This window comes from Carassius carassius, chromosome 47, assembly GCF_963082965.1.
Source record: "Carassius carassius chromosome 47, fCarCar2.1, whole genome shotgun sequence".
Classification (NCBI taxonomy): Eukaryota; Metazoa; Chordata; class Actinopteri; order Cypriniformes; family Cyprinidae; genus Carassius; species Carassius carassius.
The window spans coordinates 21,337,517-21,354,888 of NC_081801.1; the positions used below are offsets into that span (position 1 = coordinate 21,337,517).

At 36.1% G+C, this 17,372-nt stretch overlaps 2 protein-coding genes across 3 annotated transcripts; both read right to left on the reverse strand.

Annotated features, from left to right (window-relative positions):
• Window positions 1-551: 551 nt before the first annotated feature.
• LOC132130530 (dynein light chain 2, cytoplasmic) lies at window positions 552-5,303 on the reverse strand. Its single transcript, XM_059542252.1, has 3 exons — window positions 5,136-5,303; window positions 2,191-2,327; window positions 552-1,038 (listed from the first exon to the last, which is right to left on the reverse strand). The coding sequence occupies exons 2-3, from the start codon at window positions 2,320-2,322 to the stop codon at window positions 901-903; spliced, it is 270 nt and encodes an 89-aa protein (XP_059398235.1). The 5' UTR covers window positions 2,323-2,327; window positions 5,136-5,303; the 3' UTR covers window positions 552-900.
• A 4,414-nt stretch (window positions 5,304-9,717) lies between these two features.
• Window positions 9,718-14,586, reverse strand: srsf1b (serine and arginine rich splicing factor 1b). Of its 2 annotated transcripts, XR_009428789.1 has the most exons (5): window positions 14,193-14,586; window positions 13,580-13,767; window positions 12,100-12,272; window positions 10,960-11,781; window positions 9,718-10,315 (listed from the first exon to the last, which is right to left on the reverse strand). XR_009428789.1 is itself a non-coding variant. In XM_059542660.1 (4 exons), exons 1-4 carry the CDS (start codon window positions 14,381-14,383, stop codon window positions 11,593-11,595), a joined length of 741 nt encoding a protein of 246 aa, XP_059398643.1. In that variant the 5' UTR covers window positions 14,384-14,586; the 3' UTR covers window positions 9,718-11,592. The 2 variants fall into 2 exon arrangements, 1 of the variants encoding a protein (XP_059398643.1); XM_059542660.1 differs by having other exon boundaries at window positions 9,718-11,781.
• Window positions 14,587-17,372: the final 2,786 nt, after the last annotated feature.

The following is a 17,372-nucleotide window of genomic DNA, read 5'->3' on the forward strand; positions in this document are numbered from 1 at the left end:
GGACAGCAGATAGCAGTCTGGCCACATTTACACGCCACATCATCTTCCACAGGCTGAGCTTCAGAACAGACTGAACTCATCTCTGTATGAAATATTTAGAGTGGGACCGTCACTCACCTAGGAGGCCTTTTGTCTCATGACAAGGGGTTTGCGAGGGGGGCATATGACATGTTTAAATATATAGACTTTAATAAAAACGGGCATAAAAGCAGCACATCCTTCAGTAAATGTGTGTCCTTGAAATTCAAGAGGTACTGTATCACAATAATGGCCCCTTGTTTCCAGACAGGTCTGTTCATTAGTAATTGAACTCGGCCTGCATTCTCCATACCTCAGCAAAAAATGCACACACAAAGAGCCCGTGACTCCAGAGATACTGAAGCTTGTTAAATTCTTAAGCTACACTTCAGTAAAAAGCAAATGAAGAAAATGTTTCATGTTAATTCTAATTTCATTTTACATCATATAACTGGTGATAGGAAACGGAATGCAAACAATCATGTTTGGATCTACAATAATAATAATAAAAAAAAATCACTTTATACCCAGAATACGTATGATATATCATTCTTTAATATAATTTAAAGGCAGCAGTTGAAGCATTTTGTACAACATCAGTGCAAAACATATTTGGACTTGGAAAAAAAATAACAAAAATCATCTGGTTGCATCAACTCGTGGAACTATAGAAAGCAAAAAAAGTTACTGTATTGCAACATATACAAATTAAATAATATAAACGGTCCATGCATTTATGCACAGCCTCCATAGCTAAATTCACGAGTGTGTATGTGGGAGAGAATGTAAGTGTGTGTGTATAGAGAGTGTGGCTCAAGCCATCAGTGCATCACAGTCCAGGTTTGGAGTTGATGTCCAACTTTCATGAACGACAGCAGTTCCTCAGCCCGATTTGAAGAGCAGAATGGCCACTTGACCCAGGTAGAAGTAGATGAAATGCTTAGTTTCGTGTGTCACATAACTGCCAAAGTTCCGTCCCACAATACAATGCCATGTCGGATTATACTTCTTATCAAACTCCTGTTAAAAAGCAAGAAGAGTCATTTATACTTTACTAGAAGCAACAGTATTCTAGAAGGCCTGGCCTACAACAACAGTGTACAAGTCCATATTAATGCATCTACATATTTTATGATGTGTATATTGCAAATGCACTAAAATAATAATAATGTTAATACTCTTCATTAAAAAGTAATGTTACATAATACATTTGGGCGGTGGGTGGGTGGCTGGGGGTTAATGAAACATTTGGCTGAACGTTAGTTACAAAGTCTTGAAGTGTATTACAAATTCAAATGTTAATCTATTTTTGTTTTGTTTGTTTTTGTTTTTATTTCACAAAAAATCATTTTGACATCAAATAATAATTAAAACAATAGTTCATCCAAAAATGACAATTTTGTGAAAATGTACTCACTCTTAGGCCAACCAAGATGTAGATGAGCTTTTTACTTCATTGATACAGATTTGGAAAAATGTAGCATTACATCACTTGCTCACCAAAGGATCCTCTGCAATGAATGGGTGCCGTCAGAATGAGAGCCAAACAGTTGATAAAGACCATCCCAATAATTCCACACCACTCCAGATGATCCATTAATGTCATGTCAAGTGAAATGCTGCAGCTTTCTAAGAAACAAATGCATCAAAGGGTTTTCATTTTAAAACCCCACTTCTGTCCAAGTCAATAATCAATAACGCTTCCTCCAGTACAAAAAGTTGATTTCACAGTGTTTTGTATATTTCTCTCCTTAATCAGATGAGATGACTTTTCACAGGAGAAAGCAATATTATGGATAAAGGACTCATATTTAGCCAGAAGCCAATATTTGAAGTTAATAATGGGCTTATTACAAGCTTTACGCTTCACATCTCATTAATTGATGGACTGGAGTTGTGTAGATTATGGTAATGTTTTTATCAGCTCTCATTCTGACGGCACCCATTCACTGGGGAGTGATGTAATGCTCCAAATCTGTTCCCACGAGGAGACAAACTAAAACTGGCCTCAGGGTGAGTACAGTTTCAGCAAATGTTCATTTTTGGGAGAACTATTTATTCTGTCTCACTGAATCTTTCTAAGAATCAAGATAAAACAGGAAATAATGTCTTGAATAAAATACTGTTGAAGTCCGTAGAGGAGTCAATCAAAATAGTGTGTGGACAGGTGACCTTTTTGATATATGCAGCAATGTCCTTCTCAATGTTGTACTTCTCCATGGCCTGTGTGGCACAATCCACTGCATCCTGCTGCATGTCCTCCGACATATCAGCGTTCTTTATCACTGCCTTCCTGTCAGTCATGATGGCTGTGAATATGAAGAAAGAGAAAAGGCAAAGGGGATTCACTGACCGTCTGGAATACAGTCATAAGAACAATGAAGAACCTAGATCATGAAAATTCATTAGCTATTTAAAGCTTTCTTGTTTACTAGTGCCACCATCAAAAATTTTTTTTTTTTAAATACAACACTTTCCCGAACACTCCTTCCAACTGGACGGACATTGAGCCAATGCTGCTGTTTCGGGATGTGAAAAAACTCAATTTAACCTATTAATGGCTTATAGTTGATTCTGTGTATTAAGTTGTGATTGGAAAAAGTAATTAAACATAAAAAAAAAACTCCTTTCACTTATGAAAAGGTAAAAAAATGTTTAAGTTAGCAATGACAACCTGGATCATGTTTAGACAAACTGAATAATCCTCAAAAATAAAATGTCTCAAAGCTAATAACATTCTGTAAAAACTTATCTTCTTCTTGCAACCTCAAGAGCCCTGTTGCTTTATTCTTGGCCAATACTAATCTAAAATATTCACACACCGTCACCACTAACAAATAAATAAAACTAGGGTCTGACTCTCTACAATCGCTTGTCAGTTCATTTAATGGCAAATTTGGATGTAAATGTTCTGCTCTGGGACCTGTCTGAGTTTATGGAGTCATCTACCTTTCCAATCAACTTATTAAGGAACTAGTGCATCTATTAAAAAGGAAACATGCAGTCATGATTTGACAAAAAGGAGGCCACCTCAATCAGCTCCCTCTGCACAAGACTCCAGTGATGGGCCCAGGAGAGGGAGAAGGTTGATGAAATCCATTCAGTGAGGAGGACGTATGAGAAAGCACAGAAATCACAGCTTTATCCAGCTCGGTTTCCTGACATGAAACTAAACCAAGGCCAACTGCATATGCAACAGAGAGGTCATCTACATCGGAGATATTTCAAATCATTTGCATTCAGTAAACTGACATTTGGAATTAGAGATTGACCAATATTGTTTGTATGACTCATAACTTAAGGTTATTCTGAAGCTGAAGTGTGTTATTTTCGCCTATCCTCGCTTAGTATGCAAACAACACTAAAACCACGTGTAGTTTAATTTCCCTGAACAGTTTAACTATCAAAACATCCCAGCAGAGCAAAACTGGTTCAACCAATCACATAAGTTTGGGGCGGGTCGATTTGTTTGACTGGGCAATAGCACACGGTTGAAAAAAATTGTCAAAAAAAGTGTCAGGTAACCAATATGCACAATTTCATTTGCTTGATTTCAGCTTTTTAAATACAAATAAATAACTAAGATAATAACAATTCATATTTAAGTAATAATTAAATATACGAACAATAATTATCATAGCAGATAAATTTAAAGCTGAAGTGTGTGTTTTTAAATATTCTCCTGCCCCTGCTTAGCATGCAAATAAAACTAAAAGCCATTTGTAGGTTGGATTTCCATGAAATGTTGAAACAATGTGGCACTATATAAAAACATCCCAACAGAACAAAACTGGACTCAACCATTGACTAATTTAGGGCGGACAATTTGTTTGACTGGTCAATGGCACATGGAGGTGTGTTTGATTCATTTTTTTTTTTTTTTTTTTTGACAAAATAATGGATAAATAAATCTATTTATAGCACTGTCAAGTGATTAATCATAATCACATCCACGTTCTTTGTTTACACAAGTGTTTAGGCTACTGTGTATATTCATGTATATAAAAATACACATACATTCATGTATATATTTTAGTGCTGTCAATCGATTAAAAAAAAATTAACTAGCTAGTTTTTAAATATACTTTTATATTGCAATGATTTCGAATTGAATCTTCAAATTAATGTTCAAACAAAGACTTTTTGTATTTGTTTAATGATATTTTTTTTATGACTGAAGGCAAGTATCAATGATACCAATACTGCCTTCTCTATAAAATTGGCTTCCTCCAAATATTTAACCATTGACTACAGCCATTCAACATTACAGTAATACAGTATAATTGAGAGCTATCAATGTTAACATTTATTTTTTAAAGTCTAATAACTTAACTTCGGCAACAAGATTTTGCAACTTATCAGCAGATCTGACAACTGAAATAGAAAAGTGTGAATATCTGCAATAATATTGGACAAACAGATTATCGGACTATAAAATGATGAAGGTCTGAAGCAGTTGCGCAAGAAACAAGTTGCAAGAGTTCAGAAATAAATTTAATTGGACGGAATGAAAGTTAGAGTAAATTATGCTGCAAAGCACAATTAATAATTAATACATCACAGGTGTCTGCCTTTGATAAGGTCACGGAAAGGGAATCACTCAGAGCTAATATAACTATATGTTGCAAGCTGTGGCTGTTCTTACTTTCACCCAAGGGCTATCTTGTCATCAACATACAGCCTTTGGCTGGACTCTGGTGTCCCCAGATGTGTGCATTAAAGCCACACGGCGCTGATGTCCTCAGCATCTGCTCTCAATGCTCTCTCATGATTGGCAGAATTACGTTACGTAACATTTTTCTCCAGACGCCGAGGAGCTCTAACTTGTATTTCACGCCGCCGCCCTTGTTATTCTCTACAAAAACAATTTACGCAGCATATTTCTTCTAAAAAACGTCGGAACACCGAAACCAATAATAATAATTATTTCAATAAAATTGCTGCAAGGCACAGGTAGCGGCGAGTGCTGCGTCCATGATGCTTCATTTGAATAGAGCACTTAATTACTAAACTTCCCCAAATCCATAACGTACATGTTTTAAATACATTCATTTTCTCGGGAGCTACATGGTCAACACTTCGGATGCATGCATAGTAAATAAATGCACATTGCTCACCCTCTTATGATGCTTTTACTCTGGAATACTGTTTAACGCAGGCTGTTTTGAGCCGCTGTGTTCACGCTCGACTTCTCTAACCACTCTTTCAGTCGTAACTCGACCCATGCGGCTGCGCTCGTAACTCATACCCAACTTAGCGTCACGAAACCCGTGGAGACCCGCCCACCGCACTGCACCGACTCTCTGATTGGTTCACGCAGAGCCTCTCCCCGCGTGTTACGAGCAGTTTCCAGTAGCTTCTCACTCCCCGCATTTTATTTCATCCCACAATGCACCAGGGCCCGCCTGGACTATCCCACATCCTCGGGGCTGTTCGATTCCACAATTTTTGGAATCGATTCCGATTCTAATTCCTGGTCCTGGAATCGACTCCAAGGATCGATTCCTCACTGTTGTTTTCAATTCTTTTCCAATTCTTTTTTTTTTTTTTTTTTTAGATTAAAAGGAACCTAATCTCACCATGATGACTGCAGGATACGTCGTATAATGTATCATTCCTATAATATGAAGCTGAAAAAAAAATTGACGATACGAAAATTTTAGTTTTTCAGCTTTGCCGTGAAATTAGTCATAGCCCAGCTCAGCAGGGACATGCGTTTATCGCATGAATTAAATAAGATATGAAGTGTCTACAATAAATGTGCACAGTTCAGCTGTATGATGAAGTTTACTTTGTATACTTTGCACAATATTAACAAACCATACACTGAAACAAAATAACCAGAACATTATGACTGATAGAGCTCTGTCAATCAGATGCGCTCTCGTCCACTGATCTATGTTCGTGACGTATTATTTATAATTATCATTGGCTGATAGAAATGTTTTTTTTAAATAAATATTTTAGATGTTAATAAGATCAAGACCCTCAGTGACGTCATGATCTATTCGTTCATGTAGCACTCAAAATTGTGGACAAGCCAGTTCCACCGTAAAATAACCTCTGAATCGTTTATATATATATATATATATATATATATATATATATATATATATATATATATATATATATATATATATATAATTGAAAATAATCTTTTATCTCACAACTGTTGTAATTATGGCTTAGGTGAATTGTGCTTCTGAAAGGCTACATCCTAAAATTTAAATGATCAGTGCCAGCTCGTTTTCTTTCTGTTTATTTTCGTGAATTTAAATGTGTGCAGCCTTTGTTGGATGTAGCCTTCCGTTAGAGAGACACCCATAGATGAACTTTGTTAAACTGAAAACTACTCTGAATGAGGAGTCGATTCCCCTTGATGGAATCGACTTTGGAATCGACTCTCGATTCCCAACGCCTCGGAATCGATTCTTTTTGGAATCGATTCCTAGAGGTATTACTAGAATTGTTTACCAAACTATTTTATTATTATTATTTTTTTACGCCATCACCCCCCTACCATCTATCCTGGTCTTTTACCGACCCCCATGTAGTCTAATCGTCTAATTACTAATTAAAGTTGATTGTTATTTTATATCTGTAATGAGGACTACTATTATATTTACCATAAGCTCCCATTCAAATGTTTGGGTTTATGGCGATTTTAATGAAAGACAGTGTTTCATTCATTTTGAGTTTTTAAGCATGTTGGTGATTTTCAGTAATTTGTCGATGTTGAGGTTTGAGGTTTCTTTCACACTGTATCTGATTATGTGTGACTCTGAGCCTGTTGCCCCAAAGGTTAAAGAGACAAATTCCTGTTTAGAATATGTCCACAGGAATATATATATATATATATATATATATATATATATTATTATTATTATTTATTTATTTTTACAGAAGAGAGTTCATTTCCTGGAACCCCTGAACACCCTTAACTGCTGTGGATTTTACCTCTAAATTTTGGGTGGATGTTTTCAATTAGCTTTCAGTGAAAAATGATATTACCCTGTTTACATATACATACATACATATATATATATATATATATATATATATATATATATATATATATATATATATATATATATATATATATATATATATATATATATATATATATATATATATATATATATATATATATATATATATATATATGTATGTATGTATTTATTGAAGAATAGAAGAATATATTGAATTCCGTGTTTTCTGACTAAATTTTGGTGGGTCGATACCTCATTTACACATGGCATGTAATTGGAAGAAATATAAGTCATCCTTTACTATATTTTCTTAGATTTTGTAAGAATATTACAAAATATGGTTGCACATACACTACACTAACATACAAAAAAATAAAAGGATGATTTGAAATGTATGGACTCATGACTAAAACAAATATATAAAACAGGACAAGCATAACTTGTGTGATTTATGTTATTATGTTCCCTGTCTTGCACTGTAACGTTACATGTGCATAAAAATTCTAGCCAACTATTTGTTTTGACGGTAAGCTCGACAGCTGCGCTACAGAAAGTAAACACTGTGCAAACACTGAAGTAAGGAGTAGTGGAAATGACACACCGTCTAGCCTAGTAGCATTGGTGTAAACTGGAGCAATTTTTGAAGGGGACACAAATAGTCCAGCTAAAATTGTACTTGTTAGGATATGTATAAACAGAGGAAAGCCTTACTGCTATTAGTGCAGCATGAAGACCGTGTCAAATTAGACAATGTCAAGCTGTTGTGGTCACACCGTGACATCGCTCGAGTCCGTTGCTGACATTACTATCTGGGCCATTCCTATTACAGTCACTTTTATGTCTCAATTATTTATTTACTCATAGTTTCACTAAAATGAGTCACATGTTTAAAAGATATGGCTTAAATGGTATATTTAGGTCTTCTTTATCACTTGAACAGAAATAATAGACATTATAAATACTATTTAGTATTTTACACCCATTTTTATTGATTTATGCATTCGATTTTATGTCCTCAGTGCAAGGTACTCAACTTTCACAAGAAATATATACCATGAAATAAGAAAAACTCTAATATATGTTTTAACTATGTTATAGACTAGGGTAAACTGCCCCAAACATATATATAAATCATGTCAAAATATATTATTTTTATTTATTTTACAATTTTCTTCAATTACCGTGTCATCTTCCACCCTGTTAGTACATACTTTCTCGCCTTCCAAAACCTAGTGCAATTTCATTGAGACCATTTTCAAGAAGTGATATCATTTATTTTTCCCAATGGAATTTAACTGTACAAACTGAGGTAAGCTTTAACTCTCACTCTTAACTTTTTTTTGTTTTTGAAATCTTATCCTGCTTGTCCCGCCCTTAAAGTTCCACCCTGTGAGGCTATATTATGAAGAATGTTTGTCCTATCAAAAAAAAAAAGTAAAAACAAATCTGACAGTTATTAAAGTTCTGTTAATCTGTAGGTTAGCTAGCTAAATGTTGATCACTCGCTGAGCTATGGCTAACTTAGCTCAACATTTTCCACCCTGTTTGGTCTACAAACCTAACACAGGGTGAAACTAACAGGGTGGAAATTCTAATAGAATAAATAGTATTTAGTGTATATAGCAAATTTCTATATATGTGTATATTATATAAATATACAAATATATATGTGATGTTTTTTTTGTGTTTGTTAATCCAAATGATTTATAACATCTTTATTTTTAATCAAATATAAATAAAAAGTCTAAGCGAACCGAATAATGTATATTTTAGCCCCCGAAACTCGATTTTGTTTTTCCGGGGGACCCCACTCGCGGTTAGTATTCGGCGGGTTTTGTTGTGAACATGGCAACCCTTTCCGTAAACGTATTATTGCTAAAAACAACCGACTCATTGTAAAATACATTGGCACCATGTATTAAAGATAAAATAATAACTTTATCCGATATTTAAGTTAAGAAAATATCCGTCAGTCTTACTTACCTGAGTTACAGATGATGTCAAAGAGCAAAGCAGGCATTTGGACCAAAGCACTGTGAGGCGACAAGGGAGGGGGAGACTAAAGATCTTCCTAAACTTAAAACAATGCTTAAAACAGTTTTTGCCCAGTTTGTGTTGTTTTACTACTTACACAAATATTTAAAGTATAAAACGTTATTTACAAAACCAAAGCTTGGTTTTTAATCATATTTTTTGGGGGGATAACTCCTAAAAGTGTGATCACGACACTTTTTACCATTATAATCAGTTTCTGTCATTGAACGCACTCTACACGCACTCGCGCTAACTAGGCAAATCGATAAGTTCTATTTGATGCTTCTTATGCAGAGACAGCGTTGGGACGTTCCAGATCATTTTTTTTTTTTTTTTTGCAAGTTTCACATTATATATCTTTGGAATAATCTCACCTCAACCACACGCTCCCCAAGAACACCTCAGCGCCGGCCGAACGCCCCCTAGAGTAGTGTTGACATTTGGAATCAACTATGCATAACTTATTTCACATACTTATTTACAGCTATATGTAAAGACAAATGTCAAAAATGTGTTGCTTTGTCTGCCAAACTACGTTAAAGAATTGACAAAATAATTGTTACAAAAGAATAAATCATAATCACCTCAGTCATTTCATACACTTCATATATATTTGTATGCTTCCGAGTGCAAGTTAAATTATTATTTCTAGAAAAATGAAGCAAAGAAAACAATATTTTACTTGAAAATTCAATCTTTATTTAAATAAGGGGGAAAGACAGAAAAATCAACACACTACAGTCTAGAAATATAAAGTAGCCAATTATGGGGGGAAAGAAACACCACTGCCAACACAGCAAATGCCAACAAATGTTATTTGAAAGGTAATTTTTGAATCCCTAAATAAACTACAACATCCCCCTGAAAATTTGCCTATTATCCCACCCTTCCCTCGTATTCGCCCCTATTTACCATGCTCCTTATGCTGATTCCATCCAAAGCAACTGATCCAGCCTTCTGGTTCCTTGCTCTGCTTCTTTTTATACCAAAAAAGTAATCTGACAAAAACAAAAGAGGCACCTGGATCCCTTCTGCGCGCATCAATGGGGCTCCACGGAAAAAAAAAAAAAAATGAATTTGATTTTAGAAAAATTAATTGTGGTTTTGGGGGGGATGCGGGGCTGGGATCCTCTCCAATGGTTCCCGTTCCCGGTAAATTGATCCCGCTCCATGTATGTATCCATCCTTATCCTAATCCTAATCCTGATCCTGAACTGATCCAATGATCCGGCTCCAAGGATCGGGACATAGTGAGCCCCTCCTCCAATCCAAACCTTTGAATACCAGCAAAATCAAAGAGAGGGAGGTAACAAGTTAGAATCACAGCTAAATGAAAGCTTTTATCATTGAAAGCTTCTATAAATTGATCATAGGAGCGGTATTTTTTCTTTCTTTTTTTCTAAATGACAAAAAGGATACCAGACTGATATGCTCTCGAAGAAATTTAGAACACCACCTAAACACATTAAATTGTGCTTAATGGAAAAACGAGTGGAAAAAAAGACACTTCCTCTCGACAAATACATAATTTACATGAGAACAACTGCACATGGCAAGCCTTTATCTTGTCTAATGAAAAATCTACGTGAGAGTGGCCAAATCCCAGAATATTTTGGACAACAGGCAAAAATGTTTTTGTATTTAAAAATTACCCCCCCCCCCAAAAAAAAAACAAAAACAAAAAGCTGTCTTAATGTATGCACAAGCATCACAACATCCAGACAGTACACATGCATGCTTAGCAGCAATGACCAGTGAGAAAAGGTAAATTAAACGGGGAAGGGGAGTGTTGTGAAGGGAGGAAGAATGGCAAAGCAAACTAATGTGTTACTGAATTAAGAAAATCCAGAGTACTGGAAGTCTGTAAAAAAATAACAACTGCCTTTTTGAAGGTGACTAAATCCATTTACTGTCATACCATTGCCTCCTTAAATGAAATGCCTGCTCCTCCTCCTCCAAATATCCTAATATGAATGAACTGTGCTTCAAAATCCTTTATTCCAAAGCTTTCTTTAATCCTGCTCTTCTGTTGTCTATAGAAAGACATGAAAAGGTAAAAGTAGAACAGTTTTTCAACAAAAAAATGATCCCACCCAAGAAAAAGCCGGTAATGAAGCATCATCAACAAAATAAAACGGTAGCAAATTAATTAGTCACACATACAACTATTTAAAGCATTTCAACATGTCCCTTGTGTCAAATATAGTACAAGGGATGAGTATGAAGATCCAGTTAAAATGGGGATGCAAGACAAAGACACACAACAGGGTCATGGGATAGGAGACAACAAACAAAGAACAAAAAAAGGATTGATGAGAAAAAAAGTAGAGAAAGGATAACATCTACTTAGCTACACGTTGCTGTCATTAGCAGAATGACAGTCAAAGAAATTAAAATAAAAACTAACAAACCAAAAATGAGAGAAAGCAAACTGGGGAAAGTGGAGAGACGAAACAAGTCAAGAGAACAATGAAGTACAACAGTGGGTCCAATAGAGGGCGACACAGGGTGTATATGATTGTGGCCAGCCAACTAGCTGGGATGTGGGTGTTTAGGTGCGGGAACGGGATCGGCTGTGGCGGGGCGAGTAATTTGGGGATCCTCGATTGCGGCGTGGAGAGTAGCTCCGACTGCGGCTGATGCTCCGGCTGCGACTCCTGCTGTGGCTGCGAGAGCGCGAGCGCCCATAACTGGGGCTGCGCGGGCCATCCACCTTTACACGAACGTAAGCCGTCTCCCCCTGAGGAACATAATGGGACACTTTCTAACGAAGAACTACCAGATCTCAGGTTACTCCTAAATAATGACTCACTTGGCGAATCTAAAACAAATCCTGTTTTTTGTTTTTAAGACTTGGCGCTGTATCAAATTACACATTCTTCCAGATGTGACCCGCTGATAAAATCACTTACATTCAAAAGAGCCATTCCATGGATCCTCCTAGTCCATGTGGCTCCATTATGGGTCTCTGACATCAAGCTTACCTTGACATTTCCAAATCCTTAAGCTATGCCCTGTCCTGTCCAATGGCGGTCTATGTTTACAAACTCACACCTACCTCATGTGACCGGAACTTAGTGTTATCCAGCTTTCGAACGGCGTAGGTCATGTCTTCTTTGCGCACAAACTCCACAACGCCGGTGCCATCTCGGAAAACGTCAGCATAACATACATCACCTGCTTCACGCATGTGATCCTTAAGGTCCTGCCAGCTGCCACTAGGAGGAAGTCCTGGACAAAAAGAATATCACAACCATTACATAAGTAGATCCTTCTTTTTTACGAACAGCACCATTTCGAGATTGGAGTAAAACAGGATATTCTGGTTTTGCGAGTACTTTCGCCAATAACTATGGGAACTTTGATAGAGTTCCTGTGGTGCAAATGCCTATTATGTTATCACACTATTTAAAGATTATAAACACATGGATAACAGTTTCTAAAATTAAATGAATATTTATTTTCCACCATCTTTACTAAAATACTTAAAAATAATTTGAAAATGAATAATTTTTAATATTTGAACGTAACAAATTTGTAAAATAAACCATAATTATAATTTGGATAATAAAATTGCAATTCTTCGAATAAAAAAAAGTGATGTAAAACACAAATAAAGTAAACAATGCATAATCTGGTTAATCAGTGCAAACATTTTCTCAAATAAAAATCCAGGTAACGGTAATCTCACATACAGTACACAGTGAATATGACATAGCTGCAAAGGGTTCTCAGTTTCATCAAAATAAAAGTCTGACACTTAGCAGCCAAACAGAAAAAGAAGGTGGATTTTAGGTGGACACTAAAGAAAACTTAAGGCTGGACTACACTATACGACTTTTAAGATCAGAACTAATTTTTAAATACCACATCAAGCACTTGCCTTTTTTTAAATTTTTTTTATAATTGCTCTAGTGAAAAACTGGACTAAAAGATCACACACTATCTGAATTTAAAGGGGAAATAACACACAGTGTGTGCCAATCTCATGTTAATCTAGAGTACCTTTAGAGTAGTATTGGATCCTTCACATCTCAGAAGAGTCTTTAATTTTATCATATTTATAAAAGACAGAAACAGCTTTCTTCTCTCCAAAAACACACAGCTTTTTGTCGCAATCATCTGCAAGCTGACATCGACATAAAAGAAAAAAAAACCTTTGACTTAAATGTTATTTTATTTATGAAATATTTGCCACCAAAATGCTGTAGAAAAAACACACTTGCACTCGTTAGTTGAAAATGTAGCCATGTTTAACAGTTCCAGTGCTTGAAATAGCTTTACACCTCCCCTTTAAGTCTTTCAGAGAAAACAACAAACTCATGCAGTAATGTAACCTCATTTTTTAAAAGCCACAACAAATGAAAATATGTACTTAAATTGGCTTAAAATATAAAACCTGTTGTCCTTCAATTTGATAGAATCAGTCTGAAGCTTGAAAAAAATGTTGGGAGTCTGTGCCCATCCATACACTATTATGTCGGAAAGGACCCGATATTGTATGACAAAGATGTGTTAAACCATGCCTGTCCACTCACCTGACACTATGACCCTGTACTCTGAACGCCTGGATGGAGGGCCATATCTGCCTCTGGGAGCTCCAACTCCTCCACCACCACCACCTCCACCTCTTCCACCTCCCCTGCCACTCCTGGGGAACTCCACACGAAGACGATAGCCATCATAGTCATAGCCATCTCGTCCATGAACAGCATCCTCTGCATCTCTGTAGACAGAAAGTAATGAGTACACAGAAGTGATGCACTTATAATCCTCAAGGTTACGCGCAAGGACGCTGGCGCATGCGCAGAATGTTTTTACTCAATCCACCATTTACAAATTTAGAGCATTTCATTAAAATGTACTTCACACTTAGGATACTTCTGTATACTTCAGAATTTTAGTTTAGCTGATATAACGTTAGATAAATTACTAAAACTTCCCTACTTCAGTGTTATAAAAGAATCTGACGAATTTGCGCGCCTCATATGAGCACTTAATTTAGAAGACTAGTATTTGCGTATAAAACAGGTAACTTATTAAATGATATAAATAAGTTAAAGAGATAACATCGTCTTGCTGACTATTCATTTATCAACACCTAACGTTACACACTAGGCTGGGTTTGTTAGATTTGCTTGTCTTGTTTACCTCGGGTCCTCGAACTCCACGAACGCAAACGGCGGACCTCCTCTTCTGTTTTTAAGGTCGATATCCCGAATGGCTCCGTATTTATAAAACACATCCTCTACGTCTTTGGTGCGAATATCAGGGGGTAAGTTACCAACGTAAATCCGACAGTCGTTGTTCCCTGCAGGCCCTCGAATCACACTGCCAGACATTTTCAACCAGAACTTACACAAACGACGTTGAGAATTTGTATCGATTCGTTAGGTGATATGAAAGAAATTCGTTAGCACGGCGTTCACCGACCTATGCTACAGGTTACATTCAAAGCGTTTATCTACCAAAGAAACCCAATACGTCTCTCTCAATATGGCGCCGTCACATTCTCCCTCAACAACGCACGCTCGTGACACTCCGCGGAAGGATGACGTACGCGCTTGGTAGTACTTCTTCTTCTTGTTTAATGGCGATTAACTCCAAAGGAGCATTATCGCCATCTACTGTGTTGGATGGCAAATTAACCTTGGGTGATAAGTCTGAAGTTTAAAACTATTTCCTCTTCCTTCTTTCACAAATGGACCATTAACTATGTTTCCTTGTTGAACCCTACTCTATCATCCCACATACATCATCATTATTTATCATACCTGCAATAAAAGTTTCAGTGAGCTTCATCCGGCGCTGCGTGTTCAGCTCCTCCGTCCACACTCAGCCCCCATGGCAGGTTCAACATTTCAAGTATATCATATTCTAAATCCCAAACCTGAATCATATATAAACCTAATTAATGCTCTATATATCTGTCTATCCATTAAACCTTTTCCTAAAATATCCTCATTCTTCATTCTATTCTCTCCATTCTTCAGATGACTGAACAATACATCCTGGAAAATATTATACTTACTACAAATAAATAATACATGACATACATTTTCAGATACACCACACACATCACATAATCCATTTTCATGTGCTTGGTAGTACTGCGGCAGCTTTCACGAGTTAAATTGAAACCATGTTATTTATATTTTGCATTAAAATATGATGTGACCTGCATTTGACCGACATCACTATTGGTATATCAGCATCAATGTTACACACCATTCAACCTGATCTAAGGTGGCGTAATTCATAAAGTTGTTGTAAACCTTTTATTCATATTTTAAGCAGAATATGAGGGATTTCAAGTGTTTTACACTTTAATATGAGGGATTTCAAGAGTTTTACACTTTTATTCTGAAATAGTCTCTCTTTAAAATTAATGAAGGTTCATTAAACTGTCATAGTGCAGAACTGTCATATTATCCTCCATCACACTAATTTAAAATGATATAAAATGATGACATCGTGTAACATACGCCTTTAGTCATTTGGTGCGATTTTAATGCATCAAACTAGTATGCAGTACCTAACTAAATATATACAGTAGTACAGTTGGCTACTATATTATTTTGTGCAATAAAAAATATATTTTTAGATATTATCATGGGAATATTCCGGCAAAATATTAAAAACAGGAAACGAATCATCTTGTAATAAATTATGTGTGAATGGTGGAAATTCAGCATGAAAAATACTTCCACTTAGTCCCGGGCACATGTGGTTTTTAGTTCAAGGCTGATTTAAAAAATAAATAAATATCAGGTTTTGCCATAAATAACTTCATACAGCTGTAAATGAAATCCTCACACTGTGACATAATTCCTGGATCTCCATACAAACCCTTTGTAAAGTCAACACATCAAACCAAACATTCTGAGAAATTATATAATATGTCTTTAAACATAAGATAATGTTTTATTTATTTTTTTTTTTTGTATTTATTATCTTGCATGTTATTTTTGTTTCAACTATGAACGCCTTGAAAATAAACCACAATATGCCTAACAAACCCCCACAAACCCTAATGAAACTGAGATCATTACCCAGTGTTACAGTGTCTAAACAAGAAGAGATGCAATGCACTGGATGTGGACAAAGACAGAAAACAAATTACACATTGCATTCAGATAGAATGAATCATTTCACTTATTCATTGTTCAGTACAGCTGCCTTTGTAAATTTAAGCATAACATAACATTCATATCAGCTGTTTTTCTTCTGATGACAGACTAATAAATAAATCAAATTTAAATGTACACCACACACACACATCATCTATGAATCAGTGTGTTTCTGAACATGCTACACAATTGTTCCTGTGGCTCAGTGGAAGAGCATTGTGTTAGCAGCGCAAAAGGTCATGGGAACACATACTGGTAACAAAAATGACTGAATGCACTGTACGTCACTTTGGATAAAAGCATCTGATAAATGCATACATTTAAGTGCAGCCATTAGTATGCATCAAACAAGCAGTGGTTTCTCAGTCACGTTTGGCTTGTTTATCTGCTAACCTTTGCTTAGCTACACTCACAATTATCAGCAGTGATAGCACAACAGGTACTCACACGGGTAAGAAAAGAGCAATGTAGATGGCGAATTTCTAATCGTCTGGAAAATAAAAAAAGATGCAAAAGAGAGTGATCACAAAAAGGCCCTCAATGAAGCCATAAATAGCTTCCTGGCTATACTGGAGCGCAAAAGCCAAGTTCCCAGCCTTCCACTCAGCGACAGCAGACTGGAGCGATGTCACTGCACTGGAAACCTGTGCAAGAAATAATAGCAAAATTGTGCATTTTATAATTCCCACTGTTCAGGACTAAATGTTACAGCAGAACGATTTCATTATGTGATTAACTATGAACATCTGGACCTCCAACCTGCTGTGCAATGTTGTTATTGATGATGACTATGTTTCCAATCTGGTCGAGCAGTTGAGTGAGGTGATGATGGTGGTGGTGATGTTCTCCACACTGCGCCTCCACAGCAGTCGGTCCAGCGCTGCCTGGACTCTGCAGCACAAAGCCTTTGGGAGGATGTGTATGCTGCACTCCAGCATGAGCCTGAAACAGACCAAAGAAAATTAAATGAAACACTTTCATTAGGGCAAACAGCCATTTTTATTTAAATGTATTAAAGTCAAATCTTCAAGTACTAACTGTAGCTGTGCTAAGAACACACCCATCACTTTAGTCATTTTAATGTTAACATTCTCAAGACAGAATGGCAAATTATTCTATACAAGATACTTGCATTTGAAAGTTGATGAATGCAATCCAAAAATAGTGTGAAGAATATAAATATATATATATATAAATAATC

Excerpts from the sequence above, each read along its gene's own strand:
- LOC132130530 (XM_059542252.1), bottom strand. The coding sequence starts at position 2,322 with ATGACTGACAGGAAGGCAGTGATAAAGAACGCTGATATGTCGGAGGAC. Across the intron at positions 1,039-2,190 it reads TTGCTGCATATATCAAAAAG|GAGTTTGATAAGAAGTATAA; the intron begins GTCACCTGTCCA and ends GCTTTTTAACAG.
- srsf1b (XM_059542660.1), bottom strand. The coding sequence starts at position 14,383 with ATGTCTGGCAGTGTGATTCGAGGGCCTGCAGGGAACAACGACTGTCGG. Across the intron at positions 13,768-14,192 it reads GTGGAGTTCGAGGACCCGAG|AGATGCAGAGGATGCTGTTC; the intron begins GTAAACAAGACA and ends TTCTGTCTACAG. Across the intron at positions 12,273-13,579 it reads GTACAGGGTCATAGTGTCAG|GACTTCCTCCTAGTGGCAGC; the intron begins GTGAGTGGACAG and ends CTTTTTGTCCAG.